Source organism: Dipodomys merriami, unplaced genomic scaffold (genome assembly GCF_024711535.1).
Source record: "Dipodomys merriami isolate MVZ:Mamm:240054 unplaced genomic scaffold, mDipMer1.0.p SCAF_3, whole genome shotgun sequence".
In the NCBI taxonomy this organism is placed as follows: domain Eukaryota; kingdom Metazoa; phylum Chordata; class Mammalia; order Rodentia; family Heteromyidae; genus Dipodomys; species Dipodomys merriami.
The window spans coordinates 75173973-75197840 of record NW_027204492.1 but is presented as its reverse complement, the minus strand read 5'-3'; the positions used below and the strand labels follow the sequence as shown (position 1 = coordinate 75197840).

Sequence of the window (23868 nt, the reverse complement as noted above, 5' to 3'; positions counted from 1 at the left end):
TTGAAGATTATATGATCCTATATCTAAAAGGCCCTAGTAATCTACCCCCCTGCAAAATGCAGATCAGTTAAACATTTCCAGTAATGTGATAGGATATAAAAACAGTGTATAAAAATCAGGAGCACATCTACATATCAACAATGACCAGGCTGAAAAACAAATCAGGAAACCAACCGGGCACCAGTGGCTCATGCCTATAATCCTAACTACTCAAGAGACTGAGCTTTGAAGATTGTGGGCCAAAGTCAATCCAGGAAGACAAAGCCACAAGAATTCTATTTCCAATTAGGAAGATAATGGCTAAACTACTTATGGCCTACCTGGTGACCTTGCCAAATCTCTCCTAGAAATATATATGAGAGAAGTTTAAATGAACATACCTAAAAGATATCCAAATAACTCATTTGTTGCAGGTTCTTTGATCAAAATAGACAAGGAGCTCATGAACTGATGAACAAATAGCGAAGATGTAGTACATGTATAACATGGAATATTACTCAGTCACTAAGAAAAATGAAATTATGTCATTTGCAGGAAAATGGGTGCAACTGCAGATCATCTTGTTGGGCAAGATAAGCTGTAGCCTTTTAATCCCAGCTCAAAAGGCCAAATTGTGCATATTTTCACTCATTGTGGAATCTAGATGTGAAAGACATACACATGCATTTGAGGCAGGATGGGTTAGGGAAAATGAGGCCTGGTGAAGGTAACTCAGTAACAAGGTCTTTGGAAACATAGAAGCATGATCTTTGCTTCTAAGAGAGATAACAGGATGCATTCTGTACTTCATGAATCAGCCTGTGTTTGGTGGCAGAATGGATCCCTTCCTGAGAGAAATACCCCCCCCAAAAGCTGAACAATAGCCAGAAACTTAGAAAGTGTAACACCAAGAGTGATTAAGAGCAAAAATATATACCTATCTTTGCATAACTTCAAGTCAGACCCCCTTACCTTTATTGTGGAATACCCCTGATGCCAATGAGCTCCGTGTCTCTCTCCCTTTGAGAGCACCCACACTCTGTTAGTGTGCTCCTGCCTTCCTGCTTGTCTGTTTGTCTTTCTTTTGTCTGCTTGCCTGCTTGCATCCTTACTCAATAAATTTCTGCCAAGTTTTCTTATCATTATGAATTACCCTGAAATTCTTATTCTGTGATTGAAGTCAAGGATCCTAAGTGAAGAGTCCTTATTTTTAGAGGGTAACTTCACAAGCCCTCATCTGCATCCAGTGACACCTGTATTATTATATACATGCATATGACATGTATACATAGTATGCAGTGTATATGTATGTAGATGTATATATACATAGTATGCAATTGTAGCTATGCAATTGGTGAGGAGAAAAGTAGTAGAAGGGATAGAAAAGAGGTTAATGGAGGGGAATAACATCCCTGCACACTGTGTGTATAAATGAAGATTCCACAAAGAATTCCACTGAAAGCTATTGGATAATTGATGGGTACAGCAAGGGGAGAGAGTTAGACAGGCTTACTGAGAGGTGAATATAATATACGCATTTCTGAAATGCCCTGATGAATTTCCTTGTCTAAATAAATATAAACTAAAAATAAAATAATGGCAACAAAATGAGCCAGACCCTGTGGGTACTAGAGAGATGGAAGGGGGAGTGAATAGAGAGGGTATATGTGTGTGATTTATGATGTGATTGATGATTGATGTATTGTATGTATGTATGTATGTATATATACATATATATGTATATATATGCATACATATATATATATATATATGCAACAATGAAACCTGTTGATTTTTCTTAAAAAAATGGAAGGGAGATAAGGAAGACTGATGAGTGTGCATATTGATTAGGGTGCATTGTGCGCTTGTACAGAGATACACTAATGAAATCCCTCTTGTCCAAAAAAAAGGAAATGGGTATTCTAATGTCATACACTAAGGAGAAAAGTAAGTGAAGAAGGTAGGTTGATAAATCTCTTATAGTTACAATGATACTGGAAATCTGGTCCCCTTGACTCAAGGCCTATTCACAGAAAGTGAGAACAGGGTTTTGGTGAAAGATGATTAATTTTGCAAGGTAAATTGCATTCTCTACTGGGCTTCTATCTTTAAAAAAATCTACAGTTCTATTCCCAAAGGGTCTATGAAGATGGGGTCCAATACTATGGTCTGCTGAATGTACATGCTGAGTTATAGATTTTTGGATTGCTTATTTCCTGATGTACTACCATCAACCTCCAGAACTGTATCTTTGTCAAACTGAATGTTCCTTCACTCACATGGTCAGTGAGACAAGCCAAGGAGCAGGATGAACTTAACTGGCACTGGAAAGATGTTCTTGATTTCTTTCACATGAAGAGGATGGTGAGGAGGGGGGGAGAGAAAAACAAAAGAGAAATAAAAAAGAATGTTTATTTGGAATTTTCATTTATAAAACGTTTGTATAACTTAAAGCAAGCTGGCTAATGAGTTATTTGTTCAGTTAAAACTATAATTATGAGCATATTGATGTGTCTGTCCCAAGACAAGTTCCTTACCTTGGGTCTTCCATTTGTATGGGGGAAAAGTTCTGTAACCAGTGGGCTGCCGCTTTCTGCTGAAGTTGGACAGTGCTAAAGGATTCTTGAGATCTAAGGCATTGTACTGGTCTTTGCCAATCATACTTGTGTGTGAAGTGCCTCAAAAGTGATTTTACATAGGTCAGAAATATAAGAAAACAAATGTTAGGTAAAAATGTAGGCATATTTATCCTCCATTAAGAATATGGTCATTCCAAAATGAAAGGCACCTAACAGAACAGATTGGATACCATGCCAGAATTAAGAAAGCCACAAAATTTGCCCCCCCCTTACCACCACATCATCTAAAATGAAGCATAATTCAATAACGTTTGTTGTAACCAAGTAACTTTTTGTCTGTCTAAATAGAACCCCTTTGCCAAAGGTGTGTGCGCACCTTCTGCATAAAGTTGTCCGGTGTAATGCTTGTCGTAGTGTCAGGTAAGAGCCCTTTTCTAAATCTCTCAGTTTGTTACTTTTGGAAGTGTTAGCACAAAGGTCTCCATTTGATTTTGACAAATTACCTCCTTGTTTCTAAAGAATTCTCGCTGAAGACATCAATGATGAACTCTACTGAGGTTTGGTTCAATTGTTCCACATTACCAGGATGAGATTTTTCCTGGTTGGTCTGATCTGGTCCCATATCAGAGAAGAAGTGACAGATAGCTATGAATCAATGGCAACTAGTCTGCTTCAAATGAGTAGTTACCAGCTGTTAGAATAAATTAGTCTTTGCCAGAAAACCATGCAGACATCCAGGTACAAAGAACAAAGGAAAGGTTTGTGGCCAGTAAAGGGACTGGCAAGACCCCTTCTCAAAAGAGAGAAGAAATGAGAATAAGTGCCAGCTATTGTCTCAGGTGATCTTTATAAACTCCGAGATTTTGGGAATCTTGTTGCTTTATATGGTGATAGCTGCCCAAATGGAGTGCCCTCTCAGGTAAAGGGGGTATGGGCTAATCATTTGCTGCCTTTACTAAATGGGCCTAGTGCTGCCTAGGAAAAAATCATGCGAACTTATAAGAGAGGAGGCTATTGGGCTAACATTCCTCACTCTTTGGTTTGACAATTTGGATGATATCACTGGGTGGGGAGCATGGGCAAAAGTCATTTCTTCTGGAGCTGCTTCCTGCTGAGAAGGAGGTAAAGTGGTCAACGGTGGACACTCGACCAGGTACCCTCCTAGGAGCATCCGATTGATGGACCAAAAGGTGAAAAGTCTCATCTTTCCCATGCATGTCCTGCATGCACCTGAATAAGCAAGGCGAATTAGTATGAGGCAAGTAAGGGGCCCAAGATAGGCATGAGCCAGGGAGTAAGCCACCCAGATAGGTCCCATCCTCATTCATTCTGTTGGATATTTTCCTCAAGTTTTCTGAAATGTTTGATTTGTTCCTTGATGGCATAGTTGCTATCAGTTAGGTCAAAACAGCACATCTTTTTAATTTCCTCACACCCTTGGTGGTGGAGTAAGAGTAATCAATGGCAGCGTGACTGTCAAGGATAGCAGTGCAATGGGAGAGGAGGTGTAGATAATGCTTTGGGCCACTATGCATGCCATACTTATAGGCTCCTACCACCAGCCCTGGTATCCCAATCATGGAGAAAGTGGGGACAATGTACGGTTGTCATCCAGCACTAGACTTCTTGTTGTTGAGGCTGGAAGAGCTCCTTGTGGGTTGGTACAACAGCTAGATGGATTAAGCAGCATTGGGAGTTATGAAGCAGATTGTCAGGGATATATTTAAAATTGTAACTGCCACAGGTAAAAATGAGCCATTAGGTAAGGAAACATGGCCCTCTGCATATAAGATGTGTTCATAGTTGACACAAGTAAAATTTCCCCTCTTTAGCTCTATACAGTCGCAGGTGCAATTTTGAACCTGGGCATGTGTTATTTTCCAGCATTATAACCTGGGGGAGGGGGGTGCATAACATCAGAGTATCTGTCGGTCCTTCATATGAAGGTTTTCCCCAATTATAGGAACCAGCATAGATGGTATTTATATCTGCTGCAGTTTTGCACACCAGAATCAGGCAGGGCTGGAGTACACGTCTCATCTCCGGCTCCTGCCTCAGACAAAAGTTAGAGGTGTTAGCCTTTTGGACAGGCAATACCAGATGTTGTAATAATACATGTAGAGGATCCTCTACATTGATATTTTAGGTTGCCTATATCTGAAGAGGCAAGGGCCAGATGGTGGGGTTGCCATTCCTAAACCCACTTCAAGAGGAAATGAGTTAGGTGTTATTTGTTTGGGGTGGATAGGATTAGTGCCTGGCATTTCTATGATGCAAAGGCCACTGGATCCGAGGTGGTTTGTCTGGTCTGGTAGACTCAGAGGAGTGAGAAGGCTGATTATGCTGGCGGCGCTCAACGTGCCAAGATGAACCCAGTAAGGGAGGGGGCAGCCTTGGACCTATACAGATAAGGACTCACACAGGGCCCTTCCCAAGCATATCGAACCTCTCCAGTCCTTTGATACGAAAGAGGACACAGACTCTTTCTGCTGGCAAGAAGCATTGACAGTAGAGGTAAAAGGTGGAGATGCATAGATGTGGTCCCCTCCGGGAGAAGGGAGCAAGCAGCAGCTGTCCCTTGGTGGTAGACATGAGTCCTTGAATGAAGTCTGGAAGAAGTCTCATGAGGCAGGGGCTGGGCAATAATAAAAATCTTAGAGAGCACACAGTCAGCAAAAAGAAGTGTTCCGGGCAGAAAATTAAAAATTGGGTGAGTTGGCTAACTCAGCTAGTTCTTTTCTCCTGCATTCCAGGCAGTCCTGGAGTTGGTGTAAATTGTCTCTAGCTACTTTGTACATCTGATGACTAGGTAGGGGAGAGCATGCTAAACCTGTCAGCAGTCAGAAGCTGGGGCTGGGTTGGGGTGGTTAAGGGGCTTGACAGGAGGCCTTGGGAGATATCTGGATTACAGTGTATGTATGGGAGACCCAGGAAGCTGCCAGGGCTAACAGCCCCGAGTCTAAGACTCACTACAAATACAGATAGCAAGGGCCAAAGGCAGGAATGTAAATTCCTCTCCAGTTAGAAGGTAGACAGGTATGAACATTACATGGACAAGCTTCTTAACTTATTTCCTTTGACCTCCCAGCTCTGGTTAATTTTGAGAGGGTAGGCACAAAGTGGCTGATGTAGCATCATCTCCTCTTACTCCTGTCCATGGTTCCTTGTTGTCAGGACTTCCCTCATCCTGAGGTTTAGGTGCTCATTGCTGGGATAACTCATCCCAGTTAGCATTCACGGTCTTTGAACTCAAGGCCTGGGCACTGTCCCTGAACACTTCTGCTCATGGCTAGCCCTCTACCACTTTGAGTCACAATGCCATTTCCAGCATTTGGCTGGTCAATTTTTGAACCATGCTTCCGGGAGATGGAGTCTCAGAGGGATTTTTCTGCCAGTGCTGGCATTGAACTGCAATTTTTGCCACAAAACCCTTTATTATTTCCAATCAAAACAATGAGGAGATTGAGCAGAAATAAGTAGAGCTTACCTGCACCTTGTCCAGAATTGATCAACAATGACTTGCCAGAATTCTGTAATGACAAAACTCAATAGATAGTATGAGAGTATTGGCACAGATACAGTATAGCCTGTTTGCAAGGGGAATCTGATTTCTGGTGACCCTAACAATGTCTAGGGTTACTTTAACCAAAGTTTGCAAGACGTTTTCCTGCCCTGTTTCACTAGCGTAACAACATAGCCAGCTTTATCCATGTCAGGCTGGGTAAGATTTGCAGAGAGGGTTCCACAAGAGTCTTAGGTTTTGCAAATGTAAAGCAATCTTTCACCAGGAATCAGCTGCATGTGATGGAGTCAGGCAGGAGAGCAGTCTATTTTTACCATGGTAGAGGTAGTCAGGATGGTCCTAGCAGGATCTGGGCTAGATTGTGTCCCTCAGATGGATTGTCACATCTCCTGCTGAGTTGCTTACAAATTTCTACACAGACTGATTACTTGACTTTAGATGGACATAAAGAATGACATGCTGGTTTTACATCAGTGTTCAAATCACAGCTAACTTAATCACATACCAATTTTAATAAGCTTTATGTTACAAGAATACCATCTGCTACTTACTAGAACCTTCTCAGGTTTGTTTTAACTTCTACCATTTTCCATTTTGAAACAAACATTTAAGACAATTCTTTCCAAATCCTTTCTTTCTTTTTGTTTTTTGTTTTTAATTTAACATTCTTTACTGACTTAGGAGCCAATCAAGGCAGCATCTGGTCAGTTAAGAAAGGCACCTTGTTGAAAATAAAACATCACAGTGCTGTCGAGTGATCCCAGTCACAGAATTTGAGGCTGGAAAAGACAATCTTTGGATGATGTAGTTTAGGATACTTGCTCATTTGTTTTTGTTTTTATTCACAGTCCTGGGGATCAAACCCAGGGCCGTGCACATGCCAGGCAAGTGCTCTGCCTCTGAGCTACACTCCAGCCCTTATTTATTTAAAAAGGTTGCTTCATACACCAGAGATAAAATTCAGTAAGACTTGTGGTGGCTGCTGAGAGTTATGCCATGAGAGTAGGGGGACTGGTAAAGTCAGGGGACAGGAGTGAAACTAGTTTCTCACCCCTCATAATTTTAGTAAACGTGATTTGCTGAGCCATCACCTGCACAAGTACACACCCTTTATCTTTTGCAAACATACAGATGATATTTTGATCATATGATGTTGTCTGTAGTCAAATGCTCCCTGTTCCAAGCTGTAGGACAGACAAGACCACAGTTTGATTTTCTGTGTTCTTGGTGGAGACTCCATGAGGTTCTGATTTTAAGAGCATTGACTTTAAAAACATTTGTCACCAGTCCAGAGTAAACAAAACCCTAATTGCTTATAATACTCTATCTCCTTATTTGTATCCACACCCTCCAATCACAGTGTCTTGAAAAATTTAATCTTTCTTTATACTTCTAAAACTCCCATCCATGTGTAAGAAAACCCCATTCTCTACAGCAGCACTGCTCTTCTAAATTATGGTCGAGTGCCTGGCCACCTCTCCCTTTCCCTCCTTCCCCTAACCACCCTTCCCTTCTGCCCAGCACCTGAGAACAGAGATCACTGCGGTGAGGTGACCAACAGTGATGCAGTCTTGTGTGGCCTTCTGCCACTAAGATGTGCCTTTGGAGAAGGCTGCTAGGACGCTTGCAAACATGACATCCGGGGTCTGGGATGCATCGACAGCAGAGTGGATTCCCCATTTACTGTGGTACTCTACCAGCAGGGTGGTCTGAGTGTGGTAAGCCTCCAAGCAGATCTTCAAGGCCTTCTCGTTATCATCTGATCGCCGGATCAGGGGTTTCCCAGTGATGTCATCTTTCATGGGTTCTTTTGGGGTGCTGAACTCCTCATGATAGGACCAGCCACTCATTCATCATGGGATGAATCAGCCTTCCAGTGATTCTCCGAATCAGCAGGGAGTCTGGGATGCAGAACTCAATCATGGAATCAAGCTTCTCTTTCCTTTTCTCCATGAGGTCATCACGCTTTTCAGCCTGCCTAACAGTCCGAGGGAAGCCATCTAGAAGGAAGCCATTTTTTGCATGAAGAGGGTCTCCAAATTCTCTTTCTTTCTTTCTTTCTTTCTTTCTTTCTTTCTTTCTTTCTTTCTTTCTTTCTTTCTTTCTTTCTTTCTTTCTTTCTTTCTTTCTTTCTTTCTTTCTTTCTTTCTTTCTTTTTCTTTTGTGGTCGGTCGTGGGGCTTGAATTGTGGGCCTGGGTGCTGTCCCTCAGCTCTTCAGCTCAAGGCAAGAGCTCTACCGCTTGAGCCACAGCACCACTTCCGGTTTTTTAGTGGTTTGTTGAAGATAAGAGTCTCATGGCCTTTCCTGCCCGGGCTGGCTTTGAACCACGATCCTCAGATCTCAGCCTCCCGAGTAGCTAGGATTACAGGCGTGAGCCACCAGCACCCGGCTCCCAAATTCTTCTTAATAAACTCCAATACCATCTCATCACTCATGAGCTGTCCAGCATCCATAATTGCCTTCAGCTTTTTCCCAAGTTCTGAGCCAGAAGCCACCATGGCCCTCAGCATATCACCAGTGGCCAAATGACAGACACAGAAGTTCTCGTCCAAGTTTGGTGGCTGGTTATCTTTGCCAGCTCCAGGAGGCCCCAGCAGTACTGCCCAGATGCCTTTAAAAAGATACTTGGGCTTGGGGTCAGTCGCTAACGCAGTGGGAGCCATGTCTGCCATAACCTCTCATGGCCACCCGACAAACACACCTCCCAGGTCCAGTGCTTCCAGTCCAGTGTGCCACTCCAAATCCTTTCTTATCCAAAGTGTTTTCCTCAGTTTCCCTTTCCAAGACATTTTTACTAACTTTCCTCTGGATTACATTTCTGCATAATGGTTTTCTTTATCACAGCTGGTTGGACTCCCTCTTGACCCATATGACCTGTGAGGTTTAGGGGATCTTGCTTCCCTAAGTGGTGGTAGTTATCCCAAAGGAGAGCCCTCTCAGGTAAAGGGGGTATGGGCTAATCATTTAATGGGCCTAGTGTTGCTGAGGGAAAGAGCATGCTAAGCTATGAGAGAGGAGGCTCTTGGGCTAACACCTGGAGTCCATTTTGACTAGGTTTTCCTGGAGTCCATTTGTAAGTTTAATTTTATCTGTCCTTATAGGTGATATCCTAACATGCTAAAATGCTGTTTTCCATAAAACATTCATTTTTTTGCAATATGTGAGCACACTGCACTCACAAAGTTTTATAGTGGCTCAGACCTGAAATCCCAGCTACTCCACAGGCTGAGATCTGAGTATTGTTGTCCAAATTTAGCATTGGCAGAGAGTATTCCATGAAACTCCTATCTTGAATAAGAGTTCCACCAAAACGGTGGAAATGGAACTGTGATTCAAACGGTAGAGTGCTAGCCTTGAGCAAAAACAGCTCAAGGACCACACCTAGGACCTGAGTTCAATCCCTAGGCCCAGCACACACACACACACACACACACACACACACACACACACACACACACACACACAGACACACATACACACACACACACGAGAAAATATTTAAAAGATAATTTGTTTAACAAATAAATACTAACATCATTTTCTATAAGTCTCTCTGCAAACATTCCAGAGTGCAAAGTACAGATGACCAAAACAACTTAGAACAGAGATGGTTACCATTCAGAAGAAAAGTTAACCAGTGACAGTCTAGATGTGAGTATACACAAAAATTTGGGGACAATGATTATGATTGAAAGCATTATGTCATCAAGCATTTTTATTATCCTAAGAGATATTCACTTTTCAGTGTAAATATTAACATGACTTATATGCATATCTTGTCAATAATATTTAAATCCACATTTAATGTTGTCTTTTAATGCTAGATAATGAAAAAGTAATTGAATTAATAAACGGACAAGCTAAGTGGACAGTTCTCGAAGGAAGAAATACAAATGGCTAAAAGATTCATGAAGAAATGTTCCAATGTCCTTAGCCAAAGAGCCGATGCAAATCAAAACCACACTGAGATTCTATCTCATCCAAGTCATAAGGGCATCCCTCAGGAAAACAAACAACAAGAAATACTAGCCAGGATGCATAGAAAAAGTAAACCTCCTACACTGTGGGTGGGAATGTAAACTAGTGCAACCACTATGGAAATTCCTCAAAAAAACCTAAAAGTAGACCTTCCTTATGACCCCACAATGCCATTACTGAGTGTGTATATGTGTATGGGTGTGTGTGTGCATGCACGTGTCTGAAGACATATAAATCAATACACAACAGAGATGCCTGCATGGGTATGTTTATTTCAGCACTATTCACAATAATCAAAGGCTGAATACCCCTCAAGTGCTCAGTAATGGATGAAGGGATAACTTGATGGTCAAAGGCCATTTTGATATTTGTAACATTTTTTATGGACCATAAAAATGATCAATATAGGCAGAAAGGTTCTGAACAGTTGGTGAGAGCCAACTAGAAGTATATGCTTCTTATTTCTCTGTATGTTTTCTTTGGGGCTAGAACTTGGTACCCAAAACTTTCACTTTTTGGCTAGAGCTCTACCAGCTGAGCCATGCTTCCAACCCCAAGTATATGTTTCTGACTAATGATGTGCCAAATTATTTCATGGGCCTAATATCGCACAGAGGATGATGGTTAACCACCTCCAGTTTAAATACAGAAAATTAGGTCTCAGTTTTACAATCATGTATTCAATTTTGATCTTAGAAAATTCTTTCAGAAAAGCCAATTTGATCACACATGGGTTTTTCAAAAGCTTTTATACAATAAAATTTACTCCCACATAATAACTTTCATTAACCTTTGGGGATTTATTCTCCTCCTCCTCCTCCTCCTCCTCCTCCTCCTCCTCCTCCTCCTCCTCCTCCTCCTCCTCCTCCTCCTCCTCCTCCTCCTCCTCCTCCTCTTCCTCCTCCTCTTCCTCCTCCTCCTCCTCCTCCTCCTCCCCCTTCTGTTCCCCTTGTTCCTCCTCTTTCTCCTTCTCCTCCTCTTCCACCTCCTTCTTCTTTTGGTGCTGGTCCAGGGGGTTGTACTCAAGATCTCTATGCCGGCCCTGAGCTTCTTTGCTCAAGGCTAGCACTCCACTTCTTGAGCCATGCCTCTACTTCTGGCTTTTTAGTGGTTAATTAGAGATAGGAATCTCATGAACTTTCCTGCTTTGTCTGGCTTCAAACTGTAATTCTCAGATTTCAGCCTCTTGAGCAGCTATAATTACAGGCATGAGCCACCAACACCAGCTCCCCCTCTTGTTTTTCCATTTTGAACAATACTTTAGGACAACCAGTATTTTTCTGTAGTTCTTATGTAGACTTTAGTGCTGTTTGGATTTTTCTTAGATTTTTTTATTAGCATATCTTATCTGTACAGGAGGAGTTTAATTGTGACATCCCCATACATGCATACAATGTAGCCTGACCATCACCCCCTCCATCACTGTCCTTCATCTCTCTTTCTTAAAACAATTAAACAGGTTTAAAGGTCTATTTTATACATAATTATAAAGTACTTCAACCACATTCAACTCCATTCACCCTCTCCCTTGGCCTACCCTCCTCTCTCCGGCTCCTCCAACAGAGCCTGTTTTACTTTCCTATCAATCATTTTTTAAATTTTTCTCTACTGTATAGTAATCATCCAAAGGGCCTCATAGTAATATTTCACACATCCATAGAATATAATTTAGTCTCCTATTGCTTTTACTCTCTGTTCTTCATCCTTTAGTATTCAAAAGCACTCAGTGAGTTTCCTTGCATCATATTCATAGACAGACACAATATGTTCTGGTATTATTCATCCTTCATCATTTTCTTTCCCTATCCTCTCTTGCTTATATCCCCCAGTTTTAGAGTTAGAATCATTATGTGATATAGCTATATATTTCTAATCATGCTGTATTTATACACATGTGCGTCTTTTAGCTCTAGATTCCACAAATGAGTGAAAACATGCAGTATTTGACTTTTTGAATTTGGCTTATATTGATCAACATGATGCTCTCCAATTCCATCAATTTTCCTGCAAATCACAGAATTCTATTTTTTTATAGCCAAGTAATATATCATTGGTGTATATGTGCTGTATTTTCTTTATCCATTCATCAAGTGTTGGGTGAGGCTTTTTGAAGGTGAATTGGCTATTACTGCAGTGCTACAACCTTGGAAGTTTCCTTCTTGTGTAGCAAAAGCAACTGCTGGTTGACTATTTTTAGTCTATGGGCTGGTCATGTTCACACTTGTTGTACAGCTCCCCCTGTTTGAGCTTTCAGGAATAGCAGACAGATAAATGTGCCTGTGGGAACAAATAACTGAGTGTTACACTGATGATGAATTGAAGGACTCACATGCTCTGCCTACAGACATCAATTTTTTCAGACTCTACCCAGTAGCAGGGCTAAAGGGCATATTATGTGAGCCCAAAATCTTACACACAGAGCTATCAGCCTTACGTAAGTAGCAAATCCCCTAAAAATCTACCAGATAGCTGCTAGATGCTAAGTACTCTGACACCCATGGGTTTGGTGTTGCTTCTGTAGTGAATCTTAGTTACTGGGGCTTATTCTATTGCCTGAAATTCAGTTGTGGCTTTAAATTCTCAGCTTGCCTGCATCTAGGTCCCTCCCTCTCCACAGTCACTTCTCCTGCTAACTCTTTGTTTTCCAAGACCCTGGGGTATGGCTCATGCTCTAGTCATGCCTAGCTATACAGTGCTTGCAATGAGCTAATTTAGACTCCAGGTGGTCCTACTATTTGAACTCTGCAAAAGTGGAGGCAATTATACCATTTTGCTGCTGTTGTTGTTGATGCTGCTGCTGCTGCTGCTGTGCTGTGCAGGCACTGTGACTTGAACTCGGGGCCTCATGCTCTTACTTAGCTTCTCCCACTCAAGACTAGCACTCTACCACTTGAACAACACCTCCACTTCCAGGTTTTGGCTGATTGCAATAAGTATTAATTCCAAATAAGTATTTCAAAGATGAATTTTCTGCCTCTGAATGATCCTCAGCTCTCAGCTTCCCAAGTAGGTAGGATCATAGGCATCAGCTACTACCTAATGCCTGGCTGAGTGCTCTCTTTTCTGTAGTTTTTGTTTTAGATTTGTGTGTATGTGTATTTGTGTGTGTGTGTGTGTGTGTGTGTGTGTGTGTGTGTGTGTGTGTGAAAGAGAGAGAGAGAGAGAGAGAGAGTGACAGAGACAGAGAGGGTGACAGAGAAAGAGAAAGAGAAGGGGAAAGAGAGAGTGGGAGTATATGTATCCTGGAGTTTGAACTCAGAGCTTGGGCACTATCCCTAAGCTTTTGTGCTCAAGGTTAGTGCTCTACCACTTTCTTACCCATAATAGTGTCAAACTGAAACCCTCAGATCTCAGCTTCCTGAGAAGCTAAGATTATAGGCATGAGGCTCCAACATCCAGCTATGATATTGCTTTTATAATCCATTCAGCATATCTCTGTTTGTTTATTGGAAGTTTAGTTAATTTTCACTTAAAATAGTTATAAAGGCTAGGTGGTAGTGGTTCAAGCCTGTTTTTCTAGCTACCCAGAAGGGTGAAATATGAGGATCATGGTTCCAAGCCAATCTGGGCAGCAAACTCCCTGTGAGACCCTTATCTCCATTGAACCACTCAAAAACCAAAAGTGGTTCAAGTGGTAGAGCGCTAGCCTTGAGCACAAAAAGGCTCAGGGAGAGTGCCCAGGCCCTCAGTTCAAGCCCCACAACCAACAACAAAAAAATATGAAAGAAATAAATCAAATAGTTACTACCAGTAAAGGACCCATTACTACCTATAATATATAGCAACATGACAAATTTCCTCACTTGCTCAAAAGAACACTCACACTGTATTCTGATCTTCTGTGCTCTGCTCTGTTTTCCTTTCCTCACAACTGTTACTTTACAACACGGTATAACATGTTTATTGTAGTGTATTTTCACACTAGAAAATTAGTTCCAAAAGGGCATGGATATTTGTATTTTTTATGCTTCAAAGAACATTAGGAAAAAACACCTTGTACAGAAAACACATTCAATATTTTGTCTACCTATTTTACTCCCTACCTGTCAACGTCTAGTGCGTTGGGGTCCCTGGGCAAGGGTCACGAGATCACCAGGACACAGGGGATGCAGAGTGCAAACAGCAATTGCCACTGCATGCTGTGCTTTATTGTTAGTGGGTATTTAAAGACAAGCAAGCATGATCTTTGCCAAGATTTGGTCAGAAGTCATTTACACAAAAAATTTCAACAGATACATTTTTACTTGACCTATGAGACAATGTCTTGGTATTTTATTATCTAAACTATTTTAGAGCAAGCTCAAACCACTTCTCCAATCTCAGGAAAATGCTTGACCAGCTGTTCATCTATGCTTAAGCAAGCAGAAGAGCTACTTCCTCAGCTCCCAGGTGTCTGTGACATGTGTTTTGAGATAGGGAGAGAGAACATTTTCCCTCTCTAGCCCGGCATGCCAAGAGCTTTCCTAATACTCAAACATAGTCCTCAGATAATCCTGAGGCTGGAGCCTGCATCATTCTGCCCCTTCAACATAAACCCTGAGTCTTCACAATTTCCTTCTTTTTTCTTTTGTTTTAAAACTAAAGCTTTCCACAGGGTTATCATAGAAGCTTGCATTGGTTTCATAAAAATCAAATATAACAGCACAAGTGAAAACAGAATAATAACAATCATAATTCCCATACACTAGCAGTATGTGAAATGTTTTGTAGTATTCCTTTCAGATCCAACCCTTCCAATTGTTTAATAAATGCATCAGCAATATTAGAAGCATCATCATTTGTAAATTGTTTACCAAAAATATCATGTACATTAAATTGTAACTGAGCAATCAATTGAGCAGCAGTAGAATTTCCAGATAAATACTGTTGTATTACATTCCAATCATGTAGAGATTCATTATATTTTACATTAGTAATGCAAAAGGTAGTAGACTTCCAATCACATTTTAACAATAACTGTTTTTCCACAACCAATAACTTTTTTCCTAACCATCCCACTGTCTGTTTAAGACTATTAATCTGTGTTTGTAATTGAGCATCAATTTCTACCTGTGAGACCCACAATTCATGTGAATCCCGGTGCCATTCTTCCACAAAGTGTTTAGTTTGTAAGGAAATGTGTAGGGCAATTCCAGACACCGCAGCAACAGTGGTAATAGCAATTAAGCTTAAAATCACAGCTACAATGGCTCCAATCATACGCTTTGTACGTTTTAGTAGTTTGGTAAAAAAAAAAAATTCAATAACAACACTATCCAAAGGATTTTGGGACCATTCTCTTCCTAATTTAACAGGTAGCCAAATATGAGTTCTTTGCTGCAAAATCATAATACTATCACGGTCATTAAAATTAAGAGAGGAATTAACGCAAGAATACAGGTGACAATTAAAACAAGAAATAGTAGGACAAAATGTAAAATTTCCCACTAAAAATACATAAGGCAGAGGTACACAAGCAGTTACATCATAAGATTTATACTAAGTAAAATTATAAGTGGACGCAGAGTTCGCCGTCCCCGAAAACAATCCATTTGATAGCATCACGGGTTTTAGCACCACTGCAAACTTCCAAAGATGAGTCTGAACAGCAGTGGGTGCAGCCATGAAAGCCCATCAAGCATCTACAATGCCTCCATCTCCCCAGGCCATCAATCAAGCTCCAGTAAGCGATCCATTAATGGCATCTGGCATCCTAGTAACATTTGATAAATCACATTTGGTAATATTCCATTCTGAACATGTGTTAATAAACTGTCCAAAAGGTCCCCAATTAATAAAATTATTGAACATTTTTCCAAATGTTCCTCTACACTCTTGCCACACAAAAGGCTGATATTTAAAATCAATAAAAGTAAAATCAGGGCACATAGGTAAGGATAACTTACCATCAAAGGTGACACTTTCCCAGCTACTATTAATGGACTAAGTAGTTAATCACTGCAGCTGTGTTCTAGAATTGGAAGTGTGTTTCCCAGGTAAAACCCAATGTTGCCAATTCATAACTAAACATGGAGGAGGCCCCAGACAAACAGGCAAGGAATGAGTATAGTAAGTAAAATTTAAAAAGCTACCATCATTCTTATTGTAAAATGTCAAATTATTCCAAGGAGGAGATAAAACAGCAGGAACAGTATAGACGGTTATATCCATGTCTCCTCAAACAACAGGTTCCAGTAAAGGAGGGTTAGGAACAAAGGCCCAATAACTTACATTAGCATTAGCATGGACAGAGTTTACAGTAAGCAGGGCGCACATGGCCAGGAACAAGTTCTCGGCTGTGACAGGTTTACCAGTGTGTTGTAACATCTTTTGTCCTTCTCCAGTCAACTTTTTAACCTGCCCCCAGGTGGGCAGTGGGAATTTCTTCTTCCTCAACTGGTGGCTGATTCCTTAGGATACGGGGTTGTCCTCACTGGGCCGAGTCTGTATCCATCGGGCAGGAAGCCAGTATTGTTTGCCATCCTCTGTAGACACAAAACCCTATCCTCACCCCTTATGTAATAATGTTCCTAGTTGCCATTCTGCGTTCAATGTAATCTTAATCCATATGGGAGCATTTAAATAAGGTTTTTTTTTTATATTTGTTCAAAATGGCGCTCAGCTCTAGTTAAAATATCTCCTTGTGGTAAGTTTAAAAAGTCAAGAACAAAGAGAGCTTGATGTAAAATTATTTTAGGATTTTACATGGAAAACCACAAAATATCCATACCTTCATCCAACCTTTTCCTTCTTTTTAATTTTTTAATTTGTTGTTTTAGTGTGCCATGAACTTGTTCAATAATGGTTTGTCCTTGGGGGGTTATATTCTATTCGTGTACTATGCACCACATCATAAAGTTCACAAAATCTTTTAAATTTGATACTTTTAGGCTGGCCCATTATCAGTCTTTATTTTGGCAGGCACTCCCATAATGGCAAAAGCTTCCAATAAGTGTTCTATTACATGCTTAACAGTTTCTCCCGTAAGGGCAGAAGCCCAAACAAATTGGAATAAGTATCTATTGTAACATGTACAAAGGAAAAATGGCCAAAGGCTTGTACATGGGTTATATCCATTTGCCAGAGCTCGTTAGGTTGTAATCCTCGAGGATTTACTCCAGCAGGTACAACTCTCAAATGCATTGGTCTGCAGATAGGACACCTTTTTATAATTTGTTTAGCTTGAGAATAAGGTATTTTATAATGCATATGTAAATGGCCAGCATTTGTATTTAAATGAGCATGATCCTGTTAAGCAGAAGCAAAACTAATTTATCAACCTTATTATTGCCATATACAAGGTACCCAGGTAATGAAGAGTGAGCCCTAATATGAGTTACAAACACTTTGGCATTACATTGTTGCAGTAATGCTTGTAATTGTTTAAATAATTGATTTAGCTGGGGTTTAGATGAATATGTAATAGCAGTGACTATACTAGTCACAACTCCTACAGCATAGGCAGAATCAGTAACAATATTAATATTTCCCACAAAATCTTGTAACATCTTAATAATAGCAAAAAGTTCATTTTGTTGAACTGATGTTAAAGTAGTTGTCTGTACCCAATATTTATTTGTTGTCCAATAAGCACTTTTTGTTTTGGAGCCATCTGTAAAAACGGTAAGAGTAGTGGGAATAGGGGCCTTGGTAACTATATCATTAATGACAAATTGTTTATGCAAGCAATCCCACAATCTACCTCTGGGAAAATGGTAGGAAAATTGCCCAGTAAAATTTACTAATGCTATTTGCAGTATTTCAAACATGTTTAACAAATATTCTACTTGGTCTTTTGGCAAAGGAAAAATAATTTCAAATAAATTGTAAATACCTGTTGCCCGGCCTGTTGAATAATAATTGCCAACTGTTGTTCATAAGGCATAGTATATTTTGTAAATCTATGCCGTGTATAAATCCATTTTAATGGTAGCTCATTTTGTCCTATAATTCCTGTTGGGTATTTCCATGTATCCAGAATATATAAATTTATGAGTTGATTTAGCCTTACTCGATGTAAAAACATTTCTTTTATTCTCTGTTCTACAAATTGTAATTCTCTTTCAGCTTCTTTAGTTAAAGTTCTTTTGCTATGTAAATCAGGCTCCCCTTGTAACAATGAAAACAAATTATGTAACTGATAAGTAGGAATTCCTAAGGCCGGTCGCATCCAATTAATATCTCCTAATAGCTTTTGAAAATCATTTAATGTATGTAATTGATCACGTCATAAAGATATTTTTGAGGTGCCACTGTTTGTCTAGAAACAACATATCCTAAATATTTTACCACCGTATCTTTTTGTATTTTTTAGGTGCTATTTTAATTGTGATAAAAATTTAACATAGGGTTTATTAGGTTTTTTAATTACTTTAGTCCAAGAGCCATAATGCTCTTCTACCGGCCAAATCCTTTGCCATGCAATGTCTTGTAACTGCTCATGGATCTCTTTTGGAGAGTTCACTTGCATACGAGCATCCGCATATTGTTCTGTTCCACTCAACATGAGAAAGGTTATGACCTGTAGGCATGGATTACTGCTCTGTGCATTTTGTCTAGCCCTTTCTGTACATAACTCAGTAAACCACATTTGCCATTGTAGGTATTTAGGTTCCTTAAGCAAGGCTCTACAAAGCATCTTCCAATCCTCAGGATCAAAATTATTGTAATGTCGAGGAAGCCCATTAAGCAATTCCTTAACATAATGAGACTGAGGACCATACAATGTCACTGCCTTTTTAAGTTTACCAATATCATCAACAGCAACACCTTCATATCTGGCTGGTTGAGCTATACCATATATAGGGGGTGGTCGAATTACAGGATAAGAAAAAATAGGCATTTCATCATCAAACTCACTGTCTGAGCCCTCTGTTTTGTGAGGGAGTGATGCTGTAAAAATTGTATCAGCCAGCGGAGGAGCCGAAGACGGCTTTACTTTCAGTTTCTCAGGTTCTCCTTTCACTCTGCTAATTTCCAACTCCCTATGTTGTAATTTTGATAAAATCAATTCCATTTGCTCAGACATTTTATTTACACTTTCAGTTTGTTCCTTTTCAGCCTTCTTTACCTCTTGTTTTTTCTCTGTTAATTGCAATGCATCCTTATCTATTGCTTCCTTAACCTCAGAGTCCAATTGTAAATCTACAATAGAAGGGGTGGCCTCTTTCTTTAAGTCTGCTATTAATCTTTCCTCATTCAAAGCTTTAAAAAGGATATGTAAAATAGCCCAAATGGACCAAAATTTAATCTTTTCCCCTTCTCGAACAGCTCTTTCTATATTATCCTTTACTCGTTTTCAATTATCAACATCTAATGTTCCTTCATCGGGGAACCAAAGATTCCATTCCCTTCTATGTCAAAAGAAGAAATATTTACACCATAAGCAGCAAGTAATAAGTACGGAGTAGACTTACTTGTCCCATCACCCTGTAATGAAAAGTACTTACCTGTATATCCTTTCCTGAATTAAACAATGCAGGGTCCTTGTTTGGGCACCAATTGTCAATGTCTAGTGCGTTGGGGTCCCTGGGCAAGGGTCACGAGATCACCAGGACACAGGGGATGCAGAGTGCAAACAGCAATTGCCACTGCATGCTGTGCTTTATTGTTAGTGGGTATTTAAAGACAAGAAAGCATCTTTGCCAAGATTTGGTCAGAAGACATTCACGCAAAAAATTTCAACAGATACATTTTTACTTGACCTATGAGAAAATGTCTTGGTATATTATTATCTCAACTATTTTAGAGCAAGCTCAAACCACTTCTCCAATCTCAAGAAAATGCTTGACCAGCTGTTCATCTATGCTTAAACAAGCAGAGGAGCTACTTCCTCAGCTCCCAGGTGTCTGTGACATGTGTTTTGAGATAGGGAGAGAGAACATTTTCCCTCTCTAGCCCGGCATGCCAAGAGCTTTCCTAATACTCAAACATAGTCCTCAGATAATCCTGAGGCTGGAGCCTGCATCATTCTGCCCCTTCAACATAGACCCTGAGTCTTCACCCCTACCCATCTATATCTCTCAATAAATACTAAAAATGAAATTGTATGAGAATGACAAAAGTAGAAAGCTTTATTTTGCTGCTTTATAAAGGATGTTGAGGAGGGACATATAATGGGTTAGCTAAAAGTCTCAGAGATGGAAGAAAGCTGTCTAGATGCTTGATGTAACCTCTCCTGTTAAACATCAAGATCTGTAGTCTATCTCACACATTTTCATGGGCTGTTTGATATAGATGATTATTGTAGAGTTTGAGATTGCTTGTACAAAAGGAAGAGGATTGAGTTCAAATAACATGAAATAAAAAAGGATCAAAAGTAATCCACAAAAGGTTACACATTTGCAAGCTCTAGACCCTCAATACACCAAAAAGTAAACATACCTGCCAGGTGCCAGTGGCTCAAGCCTGTAATACTACATAAACCAAATGGTAAGCTTAGCCACTTTGGGCTCCATAACAAGCTTCAGATGAAATAGAGGGAGCCTGTCTCAGAAAGCAAACAGGCAAACAAAATAGTTGTAGCAGTACATAATCCATAATATTAGGATGTATTAAGGAATATGAGGCAAAAAGATCCCAAGTACAAAGCCAGCTAGGGCTACATAGCAAAATCCTGTCTCAGAAAAAGCAATCAAATCCAGAGGAAGATGGCAGAGGAGAAGCTGGGAACAAAATGAGCTCTCGTGTAGAAACCAGTTTGAGTGTTCCAGTGGAAAATCTAAGGCTAGAGAGTCACACCAAGTGTGCCATCATAGAACAGAGAGTTTGGCCAGAGAGAAAAAATTCAGGCAGCTTGGTTAAGGACACAGATTCGATCAGTCTCAGATCCATGGCAGTGGTGATGGTGGCTGCTGCCACAGTCACCATCTCAACAGAGAAAGCCCGGGACAAAGACACCAGAAGCAGTGTGTGAGCAGGATCTGTGCACCACCAAGAACTGACAAGGAATGGAAATCTTCATCCTGCTGACCACAGATAGTCTCAAACTGTGGATGGCCTGGAAACCAAAGGAAAGCTGTGAGTACCCCAAGAAATCCTCAGTCCTTCTCAAGGAGCAGTGGTGGGAAGTAGCCCCTCCCCCACCACCAGAGAAGAACTCCATCTTTGATACTGACAAAAACCCAGCTGGAGCAGCTAGCATGTAACTCAGGCCTTGGAAGAAGACAATAGGAGCCATCCAACAGGTCAAAGGAACCTGACCTGTGGGGCTCAGCTCCACCCCTGGGGAAAGTTGCCCCTCTTAGGCATAGGCAGCTCCCCAGGGGTGGGGCAGACTGTCTTCAGTGGGTAAACAGAGCCAGGGGCTACCTTACCCATCTGCAGCATGGGCAGCAACTCCAGCTACTGGAGGGTAAAAAAAAAAACAGTTGGAAATTCAGTACACATATATCCTGAGATTGGCTCCATGCTGGGCTGCTTGAGTCTCTCAGGAGCTAGCCCATCAGGGTAAAGCTACTGATTGCTACCTACAACCTAGCTCCCTCACAGCAACCCCAAGCTAGAGGACACAGCCACATCCCTCTTTTGTGATACTGAAAGTACTTTGCCCTCCCACTGAATCAGCTTGGGAGGAGGGTCATAAAGTCCCTGGTAAGGCAGAGCTTCATTCTGCCTGCTCAAACTGAATTAAGAAACTGAGCAAGCCACAGGAAAACCAAACAACACAAGCAAACCAGAGACTCCACCAAGGAACTGGTTATGGACACAGGGGAGAAACAAGATTCCCCTCTGCAAAAAAAAAAAAAAAAAAAAAAAAAAAACCTCTTTTTTACTACATAATTTCTTCAAAAAATTTTTATATCTGTTATCTATTTTTTTTCTTCATTTTTATTTTAGGTTTGCCTTTTGGTTTTTTGGGAGGGGGTTGTTTCTTGTTTTTGTTTTTTTGGTTTTCATATTCTTTTTATACTTTTCCCTTTTCTTCCTTTTATTTGCTTTACTTAATTGTTGCTCAGTTCAACCCAGATATATACCCATCTTTCAATATTAGACCTTATCTTTCCTTGTGTCCATACATAATTCAGATATCAATTACTCAATTCACAAACTCTCAGCTTTAATTCCTTTAATTGGAGTATTAATTCTTTATACTTACACAATTTTTAATTGTTTCATTTTATATTTTTTTATTTTTTCTTTTTCATTTTCCTTTATGTCTCTTCTCTTTCCTTCTATCCTTTCCCTCTCTCTGAATTTAGGTCTTGGTTATATTCCCTCTCTCACTTTCCCTCCCTACATTCCTCAATCTCATTTTCTCCTCACAATTCTCCCTAAACCTATTAATTTCTGGCCTGCTGACTCCTTCTTTGATTTTTCTTAGTCCATTGATTCCTAGCTGTTTGTTGTTGAACTACATTGCATCTGTTGAACTAGATTGTATCTATACTCATTTTTGACTTCATCAAACAATCTGTGCAACTTCCAGATGCTTGCCTTAAAATAGTGTTCTAGCTCAGAATTATTTTGGTTTTCATACGCAAGTGGGCAAAACAAGTAGGAGAAATAAAAGAAAATGGCAAATCCAGGTATTTCAAATTCCACTCATGATAATCAGGCAACACAGCAGTTAATGAATAATCCAGAGGAGAGATCCCAAAATATTCGACAAACACTACTGCTGAATGAAATACTGAAAGCCTGCAAAGGAGTCTGTGAGCACGACAGAGAAATGTATGAGTGCAACAGAGAAATGTGTGAGCATAATGAGGCTAACCAAAGATTAATAAAGGAATATTGCAAGTGTGATGAGGTCAAAGACTAATAGAGGAATTGTGTGAACCGGAGGAGAATAGACAATGATTAATAGAGGCATTCATGGAATCCACAGACAGCTAGAGGAATCCAGGAAGGCCACAAAGGGAATGCTGAATGATGCCCAACAGAAGGAAAGGGAGTCCAATGACACTATAACCAATCAACTAAAGGATTTGAGAATGAACAATGAAAAACAAATTAAGGGGGCAGAGAAGTCCATACAAGATCTAAAACAAAGCTACAACAGAGAATTTGAAGCCATCAAATTTGACCAATTAGAAGGAAAGAAATAATAAAACAAAGTAGGAAGTAGGTTAAAACATGCGGAAGATCGAATCCTGGGAATTGAAGACACCATAGATATTATAGAGAAAAAGCAGATAAGTATTCAAGACAAATCCAAGGGGATTCAGGTTAACCCATTGTAACAATGAGATCTACAAGACACTATGTTGAAAAGGGACTTTAGAACTTCGTCAGGGGGAGGGGTAGTTGTGGAGGTGGGAGGGAAGGGATTGTAGGGGAAAATCAAATGAGGAAGCAACAATGCTTGATAGGAAATGTACTCATTACCTTGCTCATGTAACTGTAACCCCTCTGTACAGTATTTTTACAATAAAAACGTACATAAAAAGAACTATTCAACATATAGAAGTCACCATCAGAAGGCCTAATTTCAAGCTAATGCTTGTAGAGGAGCACCTAGAGACAGAACTTAAAGGGCTAGGACATTTATTTAATGGGACATTAACAGTCAACCTCCCAAATATGCAAAAAGACAGGCCCATTCAGATACAAGCTTTTTTTTTTGGCCGTCGTGGGGCTTGAGCTCTAGGCCTGGGAACTGTCCCTGAACAATTCAGCTCAAGGCTCATGCTCTACCACTTGAGCCCAGATACAAGCTTTTAAAACTCCAAATAGACCAGACCAGTACAAGACATCCCACTATTACCTTGTAATCTGTACCGAATCAATTCAAACCAAGGAAAGGATCCTTAAAGTTGCCAGGGAGAAAAGATCAATTTCCTATAAAGGGAAACCAATCAGAAGAACGTCAGATTTCTTAGGAGAG

The 23868-nt window shown here is 40.3% G+C and overlaps 1 protein-coding gene across 1 annotated transcript; it reads right to left on the bottom strand.

Annotated features, from left to right (window-relative positions):
- Positions 1–7670: 7670 nt before the first annotated feature.
- LOC138839570 (adenylate kinase 2, mitochondrial-like) lies at positions 7671–8810 on the bottom strand. Its single transcript, XM_070039136.1, is given in 3 exon segments — positions 7671–7937; positions 7939–8125; positions 8469–8810. Coding segments are annotated over 3 exon segments (741 nt in total). The 5' UTR covers positions 8756–8810.
- Positions 8811–23868: the final 15058 nt, after the last annotated feature.